Source organism: Mobula birostris, chromosome 6 (assembly GCF_030028105.1).
Source record: "Mobula birostris isolate sMobBir1 chromosome 6, sMobBir1.hap1, whole genome shotgun sequence".
Lineage (NCBI taxonomy): Eukaryota > Metazoa > Chordata > Chondrichthyes > Myliobatiformes > Myliobatidae > Mobula > Mobula birostris.
This window is the reverse complement of record NC_092375.1, coordinates 131,237,118-131,255,321: the sequence shown is the minus strand read 5'-3', so window position 1 is coordinate 131,255,321 and position 18,204 is coordinate 131,237,118. Positions and strand designations below refer to the sequence as shown.

General features: G+C 43.0%; 1 protein-coding gene across 4 annotated transcripts in view; it reads right to left on the bottom strand.

Annotated features, from left to right (window-relative positions):
- Positions 1 to 294: 294 nt before the first annotated feature.
- The window catches only part of adam23a (ADAM metallopeptidase domain 23a), a 163,621-nt gene continuing 145,711 nt past the window's right edge, over positions 295 to 18,204 (bottom strand). For 3 of the 4 annotated variants that reach the window (XM_072261324.1, XM_072261327.1, XM_072261325.1), the window contains 2 exons: positions 3,908 to 4,003; positions 295 to 3,127 (listed from right to left, as the gene is read on the bottom strand). In XM_072261324.1, coding sequence (XP_072117425.1) covers positions 3,015 to 3,127; positions 3,908 to 4,003 — 209 coding nt within the window. In that variant the 3' untranslated portion in view covers positions 295 to 3,014. The remainder of the gene's footprint in view (positions 3,128 to 3,907; positions 4,004 to 18,204) is intronic. The other variant, XM_072261326.1, reaches the window with a different exon arrangement.

The window sequence follows — 18,204 nt, the reverse complement described above, 5'->3', positions numbered from 1 at the left end:
CTGGATTACTGGAGTTTTGCCGAGGTTTGCCACAGAGACACCGATCATACTCAGCATTGTTTCCAATCCACTGGATAGCAAATAACAATCATACATTATGTAATAGAACTCATAATTTTATTTTGGTTTTTTTTTTGCCATGGAACGAGATGTGGTGCAGACATGTAGTCTCTTTAAGGTACTTAACACATGGACAAAGATTTATTGTGGTCCTATATACCTTGCAGCAGAGGGTGTATCGAAATCACCCAGTCATTTTCTCCCTTTCCTCCCCCACCCACCCCCATACACTGAACTCACCGGTACGAAGCTTGTCAACCAGTGTTAATTGGACACTATTAAATTTTAATGTCTTTTGCATTTACAGGCGATCTCCTCCATGGCCAGATTGGCGATCTTACACAGAGAAATATCAACACTGAACATAAATTAGCCATATCATTTTTTTCTCTTTTAGTATGGTGATCTTTAATGAAAATAAACCTGGTGCTGTCATCTTACTAAAGATTGATTCAGACATTCAATTCATGGCATCTCATTAATAATTGTATATAAAAAACATTTCCTTCACGATTTTCAAGTATATAGCAGTTCAGTTCATACCATGTTTTCTATGTGGATAGGTGTGTGCAATACACATTTTTGCATAGTAAATAAAAAAAATGTAGTTGTTAATCTTTCCTTCTTTCCCCATGCATCTGTCAGCATAGTCCTGCTGAGATTATTCTTGAATTTCTCAACGCAGATGATCCAAGCTTCATTATGTTACTACATGCAGCATCCCAGTAATAGCCAAGGTTTTTGTCATCGCTAGAATGACTAATGTTTATATATATTACAGAAGCAGCAGCTGTATAGGGGAAGATATGGTGGGCAAGGCAGGTGTCCGTTCAGATGGCAAGGTGCAGATACTATCTAGGCCACTCTGACCTCAGTAGGTTGCATGCTGAGTGATCCCATTTTCTTGAGGTTACCAAGCCACAGAGAGGGACCTTGGACCGCCCAACCCTCCACAATTGCCCCAGAGTTCCTCAGAAATGAAGATTCAACTTCATTGCGGTGCCAGGTGCAACTCAGGAGAAAGGGGAAAAAACAAAAATTCTTATAGACATTTAAAAATAATACTTGTTATTCAATTAGTTAAGAAAATGTTGATGGCAAAGATGGTATGACTGACAGTCAAGTGTCAGACAATTGTGTCACCTGAAGCTGGGTGTCACAAAATTGCTGGGGGACTGGTAGGGGATTTGGGGCAGTTTGCTGGGCAGAGTTCAGGGTGCAAACCCCCTAAGAAAACTGGGGCAGCTCTGGAGTAAATAGCCTTGTAATGGCTTGGAAACACAATGGAGCATCATCTAAGGATACTTTTCACTGGTTTGGGTTAAGTTGTCCAAATGTCCCTGGCAAGGAGAATTGGTTTCTTCTTCTGCTTGCTTTCAGGACTAGGCATGATGATTGGGACAGTCAATCACTGGGTTTATCTCACTAATGTGGCAAGTTGGCCTGATTAATGGTTTGCCAAGGGACAGACTGCTGTTGTCATCTGCAGCAGAAACACAGCCCTATCTCATTCAGCTCTAAAGTTCTGGTAACAGTGCACCCTCCATCACTGGCACACACTGGCTCCAAGCACTTGCAGGATTCACCCAGTCTCTTTACTAGCATTTCCTGGTTCCATAACTTCCACCATTCAGCAGGACAAGGGCAGCAGACATGTGGGAAGATCATCTCTTCCAGTCCCACAACAAACTGATACATTAAGAGATCATCATCATTTTCCTGTTCCTGGCTCAATATCCAGGAACTTCCCAAGAAGGGCTCCCAGCCCACAGATTGCAGCAGTTCAATAGAATCGTTCACACTACATCAAACCAGAATGAGTAATCAAAGATGGCTTTAGCACTTCTGTTCATATATAGAACTAATATTCTCTAATATGTCCTACATTTTTAAACCACACTTTACATTCTAGACTGAAATACTTATCACATCCACGAAGACTCTGATTTGGTGAGTGCCTCTCCCTTTAAGAAGGCTGGTTAATGGCTGCGCTGGAGGAAGGATACGGAGCTTCTCCATTTTGCATTCACACTCAGCCTTCGACACTCTGCGTCCCAAGTGGGAGGTGAGATACTCTCTGTAACACAGCTCTTGTCGAACCCTGGTTTAGGACTGGGATGACTCAAATTGGAGGCAAAAATCTATCAGCTGGGCAGCAACTACTCTAGCTACAGTGTACACTGACTCTGGAAGAGCTCCACTGGTGATTTCCGACATGGATACAATACAGCCGCATACAATAACAAGAGCATTGCTTAATCTAATGAGACACTACCTGACAGCATTGCCAGTGTGCAAATCCTGTCTGTTCAGTTCCGAGCACCCTGAGTTAATTACCAAAGTTGCTTAAAGGGAGAGTACATTTTTGAGTTTGAACTGGAAACATAAAAGAGAGGACAGATCCCGATGGGGAGATGGTTATTCTGCTACGTCACTGCACTTGCCAATCCCCCACCATCTGCGGCCTTTCTACTGACAGCAACGGAATAAAACTAAACAATATTCACTTTTGATTTTTTTTTTTTTTTTTTAAGTTCAATGGCTACTCTTCCTTTCCACTGGCACCCAACAGTACTAATTGACACCCATGCCATAGAGATGCCTTACCGTGCATAGTGCAGTGTGACGTGCTCAGAAAGTGAACAGAAAACTATTGGGTCGCGCACAGTCCAATGGGAGCATGAAATGTCACTGACCAATCCAGGCTTGCAGTTCTTATGAAGGCAGAATGAAATAGAAGAGGGATACATCGACAATTTACTTACATTTTCCTTGTACTGTACATAGTGTAAGTAAATAATTTTTCCATCGATTAAAGGAGCTGCATTTTTTGTTTGGTTCTAGAAACATCACAGCAGAACTAAAATGATCTAGCAACCTGTATTATTGGGCATTCACAATTGAGTGTCAGTACATTATTTCCTCAGTCGTCCAAAGAGGACTGGCAACCTCTTTTAAGCTGATCCAGGCAGAATACGTAACACGCTGTGGGTGGGATAAAGCTTCAGTGAAACCCCATATATAAAGTTGTAGTTATTCAGCATGAAGTAAGGGAGTTGACATTCACCTGGAATAATGATCAAGCATTAAAAAAAAACACCTGCTTATAGACTGACACTAAATACACAGCAGTGAGAAAATCTATACAACCTATATCATTTCCCTTTGACAGAGTGTCCTATTGCTGCCCCAGTTATAAACCAGATAGAAAATAAATCTGTGGCAGCTCACAAACTGCTGAGATGAACCTGAGATTGGATGGAGATAGCGACCATTTAAGCTTCCATGGAAATACAAAATGTGCTGTGAAGACTTCTGTCGACAGGTGCTGCAACGCTAACTCCTTCCCTCTGATTTTGTTTTTTGTGTGTGTGTTTTATTTGTTTCACTTCCACGCTGGTACCGTTGGAAAGAGAATACCATGTGTGTGGAAGAGCATTGCCTGCTCCGGGAACCAAAGTAAAAAGGAAAAGGAACCCCATGCGCTGCAAGATCTCGGGCAATGTTGAGTTTATGGTCACCAGCCTCCTTAGTGTCACAGCAGGCTTCCAGGAGGTGTGGAGGAAGTCCAGTTTTCCTCAACTATACTCTGACCAAGAAAGTACTTGGAGTCCACCCCTTCCCCACCTCACCCTCCCAAGAGATCTGTGGAGGTTGGTGGCGAGGGGTGGTCAGCTGGGGAAGAATTGAGAGAAAAAGGGCCACGCTCTGGCTGCCGAGTTTGTTTCCGCCTCCCCTCGTCACAAGTGGAGTGCAAGTTATGAGACAACACTGTGTACTGGCCCTGCATTCCTGTGCTTCTTTTACTGCGCGCCAAGCCATGACAGTTTATGCTCAGTAGTCGTACCCAGAATCCAAAGGGGCAGAGTCCAGGAGGTGGCGCTTGGTCTCTCTTCATATCGCACCAGCCTGGCTGGGGTCATATCTTCTCTTCTTGACATTTCTTGCGAACGCAGGGCACAGAGAAAACACAATCAGGGAGGGGATCAGGGCAGTGGAGGAAGAGAAACCATATTAGTAAGTGCACAGTTAGCTTGCATTCTAGTGCACTGTCTTCAGAGTACAGTCACTCCTCCAGCCTAAAGCCCTTTGCATTACAATGAAGGCCATAGAAGACAAAAGTAGGATGAAAACAATTGGTTGTGGACGGAGGTTTAAAGCACATAAAAATCTAATTATGATAAATCTCAGTATTAGGTTTTAATGCTTTTTTCTTACTTGCAATTGGTAAAGCTCAGCAGAACTATGAGTACAAATGAAGCGAGTACTGTGGTATCTCATCTGTTGCCCCAGAGCACTGCTGATTTGGTGCCTAGAACATTGGGGCCGGGGGGGTGGTATAATCCCTCCAGTTCTCCCTTCCTCCTTGTGCAGGACAGCAGGGGGAAGCTGAGTAACTCCTCCCTGTGCTTCTCCACAACACCACCAGTAAACATGCCAGCTCAACAAACAGCTGCGTCTCAGTTACAAACCAACGCACTCTGCCGTGCTAGGGTGCGACAGGTTTGGAGACCAACTGACCAGGTCAGGACCCCCAGCCCCTTTGTGCTTGGGTGACTGATACTGTTTTTCCCTCCTTCCTTCTTTGCAACCTGTCACTTTGTGCTTTACCGTCAACAGCCAATGTCTCTGGAAAAGGCCAATCAATGGCTTTGCTTGGGATTCATTGCTTGGGGCTTCTCATTTCAGACTACTTTAGACTGAAGGATTTCTGTACAGCAGAGGCAAAGCCCAGCAGCACAACACAATGAAGATTACACTTACACACCACATCTATGGTTGGATCCCTAGAAAATGGACAAGCCGTGGCCTTTACATGTTGGATACTGGAACTGACTGGCTTCAAGTTACCCATCTCCCTCCCCTTGGAAATTTAACGCTGATACCGGCTGTCCATTCTCCTGGGAGAAAGGAGGAGGAGTGGGAGGAAATAATTTTTTTCAAACAGCAAGACATCACAAAGCAATGAAGGGATGTGCTCCAACCTCCCCAGACTCTGGCTTTATGTGGGGCATATAAGCAAGGCCTCATGCTAAGGCACCCCTACCTATTACTGTTTTCTCCTTCCTCTAAAACATGCCCAATACCATTAGAAAAGGCATGCAAAACAAAACCTGGAGAGGGTGTGATTTTAACGAGTGAGAAGTGACTGAAAGAAGATACCAAAGATCATGAACTCTGTGGACAATCAAGAGTTAGCGTACAATTCCACCAAGTTTTGCAATTAAGACAATTTCATTCTGCAACTACTTCTTGCCGTGATCAAGCCTTACCGCAGATGAGGCAAGTCTCGAGGTATAACAGGAGCTGTTAGTCTTTCAGTACTGGTCACATCTCTGTACCAGCAACTCAGGAGAAAACCATCAGCAAGTTGAAAATGCTGTGTGCTCTTCTTTATTTTTAACTACATTTGTATATTGGTTATAAAGCAAACAGCTGAAGGAAAAAAAGCTGTTTGACAGTTTATTATCCACCTATATCATGCACATTTATTAATTTTTTAGGTGGGGAGGTAAACAGTGATATGAGGTAGACCAATGGCAGAAGAGACAAAGCAGTGAGAAACAGAACATGATTGTAATGAAAATTCCAGGGTTTCATCCTATTGGAGTTGCCAGTGATATTTGTAGAGTGCCTATTCTCCCATATTGAAGCTCAACGTAGTGTCTTCTTCACCCGTGAGATCTCTGGCGACTTTAATGGCTTTAAAAGGGACCCTATGATCTGATGCTGCAGCCCAGATCATAAGGCTGGCAAATGTGTTCTATGGCTCAGTTACACAGCTGGATCTTCGACACATCTAAGTAAACAGTAACACGTTTTGTTCACCTTTCAAACAGGACGGTAAACCAATTGGCCAAGGTTAAAATCAGCTGTCATAGAGTCCTTAAGCAGCAATACCAACTCTTACCAAGTATCCATCAGTCAAATGTGTTTCGATAAACTCAGTGAACATTCACATGGCTACTGAGGCTACCACTCCCAACCTGTCCCACCAGGAAGCACCTATGTTCCAGACATAAGATTCCAAAGGAGACATATTTTCCAGGCAACAAATCTCTCTGCTGTTCTGGGATTTCCCTCATAAGTGCAGATACATTACTGTCTTATTGTCAAATGAATTAAACAGCTCTTCCCTGACACTGGGCCACATTAAAACACTTTGGAGGTCATCTTCTTGTGACTGTTATGCATAGCAAGGTCTTACCAACCATAATGACCAGCTGGTTTTATTAAGCAATCTGAAATAATGCCATGGAAGCTTTAGTTCCACCCCCCCACCCCCACCCCGGGAGTAAGGGTCTCAACCTTAAAACTAACCTAAAAGCCTACATATTACACAGAGCAGTACTCCTTCACTGTGAGATTTTGTGGATTTGGTGTGGCCTCTACCTCCAAGGCTTTGTCCTGCTCTCCAAATCTTCTCCCTGTGTTCTTTTACTACGAGGCCATGATAGGGCTAGGTTTACACCATTTTAACAGTCTAGGCCACAAATCATTGGAACAAAGAAGCTCATTAGTTAAAGGAAGCAGCTAGACAGCTGTTCAACAACTAGAGTTCAAGAATGTTGGCAATGCACTATGGGAGTGATGTGGATAGAGGACTATAGATGGAGGATCCTGACCTCCGGCACTGTGTGGAGTTTGCATGTCCTCCCACGTGGGTTTACTCTTGGTGCTTCAGTCTACTGCCACCTCCCACAGATACATGGATGGATAGGTTAACTGGGCATTGTATATTGGCCCCTGTATGCAGCTGAGTAGTAGAATGTGGCGGGGTCGGGGCAGGGAAGACGCGGGGAGAATAAAAACAGGATTAGTGTAAGACTGCAGTGAATTGTTGCACTGAAATTCCTATTTTCATACGGTACGATTCTATTGACTCCAGCAATATACTACCAAGGGCAGTAAATGCTAGCCTGGCCAATGATGCCCAGATCCCAAAAGCAAGTACCTTTAAATGGAATGGTACTATACAGACACTGCCTAACACAGTGGGGGGATGCAGCGTAGGTTTTGCATACTCCAGGGACCAGAACTCTATGTGCAAACATCACCTGACACCCCCCCCCCAATGAGTGGACGCAAACCCATTCTCCGTACACCTCCTGCAAATACAGTAGTTCAGCAGCACCTAAACAACATCATTACCTGGTAAACTATCCCATGGTGCTAAACAGGAGTGTAATCAGACAGAGAGGGAAAAAAACTGATCCAGACCCAAAGGATCAAAATCCTGGCCAATGAACAGAGCAATGGAGATCTAGGAAAGCTGGAATTTACGGAGCACTAGGATTACAGAGTGTGGTGTGGAAAGGGAGAAAGTAATGGAGCTGAGGAGGAGCAAATAAATGGGGAAATTTGACAATAAGGATGAAGGCAAGGGCTTAGGGTGAGATCCTGCAGGCCTGGATCTTCTGGGATTGAGGTGGTCTAATCTATTAGCTTTCCTGCGGCTCTCCCTCTGATAGAGGGCAGCAGTTGGTGAAACCACAAGGAAATGACAGTTTGTTTTAATCTTCTCCTTTAGCCAGAGGATAAATCTATGGAATTCATCACCGCAGATGACTTTGGAGGCCAAGTCATTGGGTATATTTAAAACAGAGGTTGACAGATTCTTCATTAGTAAGGGCATCAAAGGTTACAGGGAGAAAAGAGGAAAATTGGGTTTGAGGGGATAATAAATCAGCCATGATCGAATGGTGGGGCAGACTTGATGGGCCGAATGGTCTAATTCTGCTCTCATGTCTTATAGTCTTCATGTATGGTTTTCCAAGTCATGTGGGAAAACTGGGAATCACGCTAATGGATCCATCAAATCTGGCAAATTGCCAAAGCTTCCTGGCACTTTGAAGAGCATTCATGTTTAGAAAGTTCCACAAAGGTTCATCGAAAAACCATCTGAATGTGCCTATTCTGTGCTCCATGAGTTGATGCAGCCTGTTTCACCTCCTCAGTGAGGCAACAAATGCTGGTGGCACAGTGGCACAGCTAACAGAGCTGCTGCTTCACAGCTCCAGGGACACAGGTTCAATCCTGACCTCAGATGCTGTCGGTGTGGAGTTTGCATGTTCTCCCTGTGAACATGAAGGTTTCACCATGGTGCTCCAGTTTCCTCCCACGTCACGCAGATGTAGATTAATTGGCCACTGTAAAATTGCCCATACTGTGTAGGTGAGAAGTAAAATCTAGGTGGAGTGGATGGAAATTTGGGGAGAATAGGTAACATGGAAATTAAAGGTGTCATGGAACCATAGAACATTGAGCACGACAGGACAGTACATGCCCTTTGTTCCATGATGTTGTGTCACCATTTTAACCTGCTCTAAGATCAAGCTAACCATTCCCTCCTACACAGTCCTCCATTTTTCTATCATTTATTTGCTTATCTAAGAGTCTCTTAAATGCCCCTAATGTATCAGCTTCTACCACCATCTATCTATCCTCACACCCACCGCTCTCTGTGTAAAAAAAAAACTACCTCTGACTCCCCCCTCCCTATACCTTACTCAAATCACTTTAAAATTATGTTTCCTGGTATTAGCCATTTATGCCCTGGGAAAATGTGTCTGGCTATCCACTCGATCTAAGCCTCTATCAACTCACCCTTCATTGTCCTTCACGCCAAAGGGAAAAGCCCTAGCTCCCTCAATCTACGCCCAAAAGACATGCTGTCTAGTCCAGGCAGCATCCTGGTAAATCTCCTCTGCATCCTTTCTACAGCTTTCACATTCTTCTTATAATGAGGCAATCAGATCTGAATACAGTACTCCAAGTATTGTCTAACCAGTGCTTTATAGAGCTAAAATATTGCCTCATGGCTCTTGAATTCAATCTCCCAACTAATGAAGGACACCCATCATATCTTTTCAACCACTCTATCAATGGATGCATTTCTCAAAAGGAAATATAGCATTGCCTCTGAAGTTGAACACCATAAATAAATGCTAAAAATACATTTTCCTCCAATTAGACCATCTGCTTTTCTGTATTTGCCTTTTGCACCTCATTGCTAGAAAGTTTCCTCCAGTTCTGGTTCTGCTTTCAGTGCTTCTTTCACAGTCCACCAACTGGGATCTTCTTTCACTCCCTGATTCTCCTGCTGTTTTTCCTGTCCAAACCTCTCCTGTGTACTGCCTTTCGACTGCACTTTTCTCCACTCTCACCCACTGTTTTCTGTCTTACTCCTGCAGATTTTGATTCTGCCTCGGACACTGTCCAGCCATGCAGTCCACGACTAAACAGAAGCTGGGAGAGGAGCACCATGGTTACACTCGACACCTTTTACTTTGGGCTCCCTGCAAGTCAATCTTGGAGATCTTTAGGATCTGATAGCCCACACGGCAGAAAATCCCAGGGATTCCTTGTTTGGCTCGATAATCTGCTGCAGCAAGATCTGAGAAATGGGAACGATTGGAAATACTCAAAGAAACAGTCAGGATCAAGCCCAGTTCGAACTTAACCTCTGGTGCTGTCTTAAGTGGAGTTTGACATTCTGCTTGTGGCCATGTGGGTTTCCTCCCACACCCCAAAGACATGCTGCTTGGTTAACTGGCCACAGTAAATTGCCCCTGATGTAGGTGAGTGGAAGCACAATTAGGACAAAATGATGGACATGAGACAGTGAATAGGTCATTGGGAATTAAGTGAGGGGAAAATGACTAATCGAGTTGCTCCAAGAGCCAGTGTAAATTTGACAGGCCCAAAGGCCTCCTGTATGTCACAAGAAGAAAAAATATGAAATGTCAAATTTATATTCTCAAATTGTTTCCATCAATGAATTGACTTTGCACACTACAACTGCTGTGGTGCTTCCAGTACGTAACAGCAGTCAATTTACTCAGCGAAGTGAAAAACCACCGGAAGCAACACAGTTCCAGATGCAACCAATTCTACAGGCAGTGACTCAATCTAAAACCACACAAGACCAGAAGACCATAGGAGCAGAATTAAGCTATTTGGCTATTGCATCTTCTCTGTCATTTCACCATGGCTGATCCATTCTCCCTCTCAACCCCACTCTCCTGCCTTCCCCCCATATTCCATCATGCTCTGTCTAATCAACAATCTATCAACCTCTGCCTTAAATGTACCTAAGGACTTGGCCTCCACAGTTGCCTGTGGCAATGAATTCCACAGATTCACCACTTTCTGGCTAAAGAAATTCCTCATCTCCATTCTAAAAGGACGCCACTCTATTCTGAGGCTGTGTCCTTTGGTCTTAGACTCCTCCACCACAGGAAACATTCTCTCCACATCTATTCTAATGAGGCCTTTCAACATTCCATAGGTTTCTGTGAGGTTACTCCTCATTTTTCTGAATTCTAGTGAGTTCAGGCCCAGAACCATCAAACATTTTTCATATGATAAGCCTTTCCCAGAATCATTTTCATGAACCTCCAATGAATCCTCTCCAATGTCAGCACATCCTTTCTTAGATAAGGGGCCCAAAGCTGCTTACAACACTTCAAGTGAGGCCTCACCAGTGCTTTACAGAGCCTCAACATTACACCTTTGCTTTTATATTCTAGCCCTCTTAAATTGAATGCTAACATCACATTTGCCTTACTCTCCACCATATCTTTAGGGAATCCTGCACAAGGACTCCCAAGTCACTTTGTGCCTCAGATTTTTGAGTTTTCTCTCCATTTAGAAAATAGTCTACCCATTTATTTCTTCTACCAAAGCACATGACCATATATTTCCCCAATGCTGTATTCCATCTGCCACTTCTTTGCCATTCTCCTAATCTAATTCCTTCTGTTGCCTCTCTACTTCCTCAAAACTACCTCCGCCTATTTTCGTATCATCCACAAAATTTGCAACAAAGGCATCAATTCGGTCATCCAAGTCATTTATATATAATGTGAAAAGAAATGGTCCCACATAGACCCCTGTGGAACTGGCAGCCAACCAGAAAAGGCTCCCTGTATTCCCACTCTTTTCCTCCTGCCAATCAGCCAATGCTCTATCCATGCTAATATCATTCCTGTAATACCATGAGCAGTTAACTTGTTAAGCAACCTCATGTGGCACCTTGTCAAAAGACCTTCTGAAAATCCAAATATATAACAATCACCAATTCTCCTTTGTCTACCCTGCTTGTTATTTCTTCAGACAATTCCAAAAGAGAGGAAACCATGCTGACTACAGCCTATTTTATCATGTGCCTCCATGTACCCAAAAGTCAAGTCCTTAACAACTGACCCCAACATTTTCCCAACCACTGAGATTAACTGGCCTATAATTTTCTTTCAACACACATCAAAGTTGCTGGTGAAAGCAGCAGGCCAGGCAGCATCTCTAGGAAGAGGTACAGTTGACGTTTCGGGCTGAGACCCTTCGTCAGGACTAACTGAAGGAAGAGTTAGTAAGAGATTTGAAAGTGGGAGGGGGAGGGGGAGATCCAAAATGATAGAAGACAGGAGGGGGAGGGATGGAGCCAAGAGCTGGTGGACAGGTGATTGGCAAAGGGGATATGAGAGGATCATGGGACAGGAGGCCCAGGGAGAAGGAAAAGGTGTTGTTCCTCTAACCCGAGTGTGGACCTATGCTCTGTCCGCCAGAGGAAGCAGGATCTCCCAGTGGCCACACATTTTAATTCCACATCCCATTCCCATTCTGATATGTCTATCCACGGCCTCCTCTACTGTAAAGATGAAACCACACTCAGGTTGGAGGAACAACACCTTATATTCCATCTGGGTAGCCTCCAACCTAATGGCATGAACATTGACTTCTCTAACTTCCGCTAATGCCCCACCTCTCCCTCGTACCCCATCCGTTATTTATTTATATACACACATTCTTTCTCTCTCTCTCTCTCTCCTTTTTCTCCCTCTGTCCCTCTGACTATTCCCCTTGCCCATCCTCTGGGTTTTCCTCCCCTCTCCCTGGGCCTCCTGTCCCATGATCCTCTCATATCCCTTTTGCCAATCACCTGTCCAGCTCTTGGCTCCATCCCTCCCTCTCCTGTCTTCTCCTATCATTTTGGATCTCCCCCTCCCCCTCCCACTTTTAAATCTCTTACTAGCTCTTCCTTCAGTTAGTCCTGACGAAGGGTCTCAGCCCGAAACGTCGACTGTACCTCTTCCCCGAGATACTGCCTGGCCTGCTGCGTTCACCAGCAACTTTGTTGTGTGTTGCTTGAATTTCCAGCATCTGCAGAATTCCTCGTGTTTATAATTTCCTTTCTTCTGGTTCTTTCCCTTCTTGAAGAGTGGAGTGACATTTACAATTTTACAGTCTTCTGGAACCATTCCAGAATCTAGTGAATCTTGAAAGATCATTACTAATGCCTCCACAATCTCTTCAGCCCCCTCTTTCAGAACTCTGGGAGTACACCATCTGGTCCAGGTTACTTATCTATCTTCAGACCTTTCAGTTTCCCAAGAACCATCTTCCTTGTAATGGAAACTTCACACACTTCTGACACCTGACACTCGACACTCTTGAACTTCAACCATACTGCTAGTGTCTTCCACAGTGAAGACTGATGAAAAATCAGTTCTTCTGCCATTTCCTTGTCCCCCATTACTATTTCTCCAACATTATTTTCCAGTGGTTCGATATCTGCGCTCGCCTCTCTTTTACTCTCTATATATCTGAAGAAACTTTTGCTATCCTCTTTAATATTATTGGCTAGCTTACTTTTGTATTCCACCTTTTCTTTCTTCATTACTTTTTTTAGTTGTCTTCTGTTAGTTTTTAAAAGCTTCCCTATTCTGTAGCTTCTTGCTAATTTTTGCTCTATTATACAGCCTTTCTTTGGCTTTTATGTTGTCTTTGATTTCTTTTGTTAGCCACGCTGCGTCATCTTGCCTTTAGAATACTACTACTTCTTTGGAAGAAAGATGAGGAGGATAAAGGTAAGGGTGTAGCAACCCCTCAATGAATCATCACACAAGATCAAAGCACCACTACAGGATATCATAGCAGAAAGTGTAAACCACGCAAATCACATTGTTCTATATATGGGCAAAAAATTGGGTATGTATTTCTTGCTTATGCTTTGGCGCTGGTCCCACATATTGTCCAATGCCTTCATGTAGCTTGCATTTATATAGCACTTTTCAATAGCTGGATGCTTGCTAGCTAAAAGCTCGAAGGAAGGTCAGACCACAGACAAAGAGGATGTGTGCAAATAGTGCCAGTGGGAAGATGGAAGGTTGGGGAGATTAACCAGGGCAGAGCACACAGTAAATGGCAGAGCCCTAGAATGTTGTTCAGCAGGCTCTCAGAGTGAATAGACTGCACTTCGGAGGGTGAGAGTGGGGGGTAAAGGTTTGGCTTTTCAGAAGATCAGAAAGGAAAGGGATCCATCAATAGATTCTGTAGGCTGAAGACCAGGACATTAAATAAGTGGGGCTTGATTCAAGAAACATCCAAGTTGAGTCAGAATACAGTGCTCTTCAAATGCTGCCCTCATGAACTCACACAATTGCTGCCTTACCCCAAGTATTGGCACCACAGTCCAAATGCAACACAATGAGATGTCATTGAAACACACAAAATTCTGGATAGTGGAGATGCAGAGCTGATGTCTCCCTTGGGCAGGGTGTTTAGAATCACGATTCAGTTCAGGTTGCCATGCTGTAGGAAGGATATTATTAAGCTACAGAGAGTGCAGAAAAGATTCACAAGGATGTTACCTGGACTGGAGGGTTTGAGTTAGGAGGAGAGACTGGATAGGCTCAGACTGTTTTCCCTGGAGCAGAGGCTGAGAGGTCACCTTTAGGATTTATAATATTATCATGGGTATAGATAGAGTGGATGGTCATAGTCTTTTCCCAGGGTAGAGGGAATAGGTTTAAGGTGAGAGGGGAAAAATTTAAAGGGAATCTGAGCGGAAAGTTTTCACACACAGAGGGTGATGGATATATGGATTGAGCTGCAGGAAAAAGTGGTAGAAGTGCTTAAAATGACAATGTTTGAATCAACATATGGAAAGCTTTGGAGCGATATGGGCCATTTTCAGGCAAATGGGATTAGCACAGATGGGTGTCATGGTCAGCATGGACAATTTGGTCCGAGTGGCTCATTTCCGTGTTGTATAACTCTATGAAGTAGCAATCCCCAATTCAACAGAAGGGACTAGGCACTCATGACAGAGATGAGAAGGAATTTCTTCACCTCAAAAGTGGTGAATCTTTAGATTTCTTTGCCCAAGAGGAGAATGAAGCTTCAGTTGCTGAGTGTATTCAGGAGAGAAAATAATCTTAAGAGACTTAAGTTTAAAATAAATACAGGAGAGTGCACTAAATTAAAAGATCAACAATGAGCTTCAGCAGGCAGAATGAGCCAAATGACCAACTCCTGCTTCTATTTCTTAAGTTCTTCTTCAGCTTTTTCTCACTTTCTACCTTCCCACCTTTCAGATATTTATTGAAAAGTTCTGAGGTAAGATGTTATCAGTTCACACAACCAGTTGTCATGACCTGTAAAGCGCTGTCCTAAAACTAGTGAACCCAGTTTCAATAACAACTTTCAAGGGACTTCGATAAAATCTGAAAAGGAACCAGTTGTGGGGTAAAGAAAGTAGGAGGCGGGTCTGAAAGGACAGTCATGTCCAAAGAGTATAGTCTCTATGGTATCTAATTCCATCATCATGGAAGATAATACAACAAACAAGAATTAGCATTCTATGACATAGATATCTAGCACCAGCAAGCCAGACCATCACTAATGTTGGAGCACTCCTTTACTTATGATGTAACAACCTTAAAGTTGATCTAAACCTTAAAACAGAATAGCTCAGATTAGATGATAATAGAATCATGATAATAACCAGTGCTCACAATGATTCAGTTGTTTCCTAATCTCGCAGGAGACTCACCTCAATCAAAATATTCTTAAATACATTTTCTGAGAGTACTGAGCTACCTATTTGAAAAGATCTACATATTAACTCCGTGTGTATGCGTGTGTGTGTGTGCATGTACACACACATGGGGCACAATATAATCCAGCAGAAATTTGTAGGACTTTGATTACATAATAATAGTCAACAGCTGTGTCCTGCACATTTTAAAACAATTAATATATCACCTGAAAAGCTGCGTATTTGCTGTCCACGTTCACTGATCTTATGTCCAAGTGTCTGAATTCACCATTCTTTGAACTTTTGACCCTGACTAGCTTCCCTTTCCTTTCCGAAGTCTCCAAATATGTTGCATCTTCCTACACCAGAGGCTAATCCTACCATAATAAATTTACTTTGAACAACCATGTAATAGCAGGGGTAAGACATTCAGCCCCTCAACCTCACTCAAACCAAGGACACCTGATCTCGGACTTACCTGCCTAAACTCTATAACCTTCCAACCAATTCTTTATAGCTCTCATCTCAGCATCCTCTCTGTAGTAGCAAATTCCAAAGATTTATAACTTGACAGCAGAAATTTCTCCTCATCTCAGTTTTGCAGTTGGCATTCCTTTTCCCAGAACCCACCCTTCCCAACATGAGTTCTAGACTCTCCCATTGTTTCCCTAGCAAACCCCCTTAGGAACAAATCAATCTCTTTTCATTTATTTATCTAAATTCCAGAGTATACAACCTTTCTTCCCAAGACAATCCCTTGACTGGAGTGACTGAACTAGTGAATCTACAGTGCAAAATCTACTAAAGCAAGCATGACTTTGCTTAAACTCAAAACTGTATGCCATACTCCAAAAGTGAGTTCACCAAAACCCCTCACAGCTGGAACAAGGTCATTAACTGTCCTTGGCGTAATAACCATGGTTCCATGTTTCCGATTCTTTTATCCAGAGTTGAGGAATCAAGAACTAGAGGGTTCAAGTTCAAGACGAGAGGGTAAATATCCCTACCAAAATTCTTCTAACTCCATTTACCACCACTCTAATACCACACTTAAGCTATTGATATCTTTTCTTCATAACCTACTTTCCCACCTACCTTTGTATTATCAATTTACTTGACCTATTTCTATTCAAGACAAGGCACTGTAATTGTCCTTATTGATGTCCGGGCAGACTTGGACGTAACTGATGTCCTGTTTGCTTCCAGCATTTCTTCTGGCATTCACTTCGGTCCCTCCTCCTCTACTAAATGCTAACTGAGCAGCTTCAGTAATGGCATCTTGGGATATAGCCTCAAGTTTCGGGGGAGTACATTTAGGATGGAGATGAGGAGGAACTGCTTTTCCCAGTGAGTGGTGAATCTGTGGGATTCTCTGCCCAATGAAGCAGTGGAGACTACCACAGTAAGTATATTTAAGACATGGTTGGATAGATTTTTGCATAGTAGAGGAATTAAGGGTTATGGAGAAAAGGTAGGTAGGTGGAGATGAGTCCATGGTCAGATCAGCCATGATCTTATTGAATGGCAGAGCAGGTTCGACGGGCCAGATGACCTACTCCTGCTCCTATTTCTTATGTTCTCTCCTGTCTGCCCTGTTCCCAAAAATAGAAATGAAATAGAACTAGGTCCTCTCATTTAGTTGCAGGTAAATGATTCAGTACGTCAGGGAAGATTCACACTCTCTTGGGATCTTTTAAATTCACCTGAAAGGGCAGACAGAGCCTTGAATCTGGGAGCACAAAGAAGCCCCATATAAATACTGGAAGAGCCCTAGCTTCATGCATACCACCCACCTCCCTGCTTCATCTGGCACCTCCTGCTCATCTGAGGTTCAAACTCCAGAAAAGCCTGGAGTGGGAGTAAATCATCCTCAGTCCTGAGGTACTGCCCAGAGAGCAGCAGCTTCAGCACTCACACACTCCTCTGACAGTATGGCACTCCCTCACCAGAGGGCTGCAGGCATTAGCCTGTACAGTATTCCAGTGTCGCGTGTTGAACCAACCCTATCGATTCACAATGGAATAAATTGTGAAGGTAGAAAAGGTATAAATAAGGAAACATTTCATGGGACACATGCTGCTAGATCTCCTGGGGGATAAATTTTGATATGCTTTGCTATTCTTACTTTATAACGAGTGATTGGTTAAATATAATTAACACAGCCCGGCAGCCTGTTGCTTGAATTTAAACTCCAGATAAATCATCTCACTTGAGAGCCTCTGAAGGAAAATGTGTTTCTCAATTTCCCCTGTCAGACACTTTCACCATTTGCTGGGTCAGCCTTCAAATTTCCCTTTACTAAAGGGAACAGCTCTAGCCTATTCAATCCTTTCTCATGGTTATTAATCTCTCTGTTCTAGCAACATTCTTCCACTGCATCTTTTCCAACATCTCTGCACCCTTACCATACATCAGCAGTACAATAACCATTTCAGTACAAATGGTCCCATGTCAGAAGCACTAGAACATCTTGCTACTGGTGCAGCACCTCTGACTAGATCTTTCATGTTTCAAACCACTTGTTATCAATACCTACAGTTAACATTTACATTTAAAGTGAGTCAAGAAACAAGTAAAATATATTCAAATGTGCATCAAATTGGAAGAGCCAGATTTGGAATCCAAATCTTTTTGGGATTTTCAAGTCAAATAAACAGAATAAAAACAGAGAATTGTTTGATTAGGAAATATGAGTGAGTCTTCAAAAATATTAATTACTAATTATTGCTTCACTCTGGATGACCGTGCTGCATTCGAGAGACATAAAGCTTCTGAATAGGGACAAGGCAGAGGTTACAGATCTCTGCCTGCCTGCTGAGACTTGGAAGACTTTGAGATAGCTTAGGCTACATTTGATATATGCCTCTGTTGGACCTGAAAAGACAAAGTCAGAAATTTTTCAGCAAGTTCTAGGAGAAATATCAAAGAAGATACAAAATCAAGAATTAAGTTTCTCCTCTCCAGAAACAGAATAACTTCATATTCGGAGCCTTCCATTGTGCCTGGTACCACCAGGCCCTAACATCAATGGAACCAATTTACAGGAGTTTTCAGTCTGTGCTAATTACCTACTAAGTCTCCAAAAGCAGGAAAGATAAAATTAAATATAAAAAAATACAAAACCATGCCTACCATTTTCTTCTCCTAAAATACAGAATCCATTCTTCAACAAAGTGTGTTTCTTTAACATAGGCTTCTTTAACGTGGAAGCTTTATTTAGAATTCCATCGCCTATCACCAGCCCCTCCATCTCAAGCATTCCCATGTTGCTTCTGATGTTACAGATTGCTCTCCAGCTTGGAAAAAGTGCTGGAAACAATTCA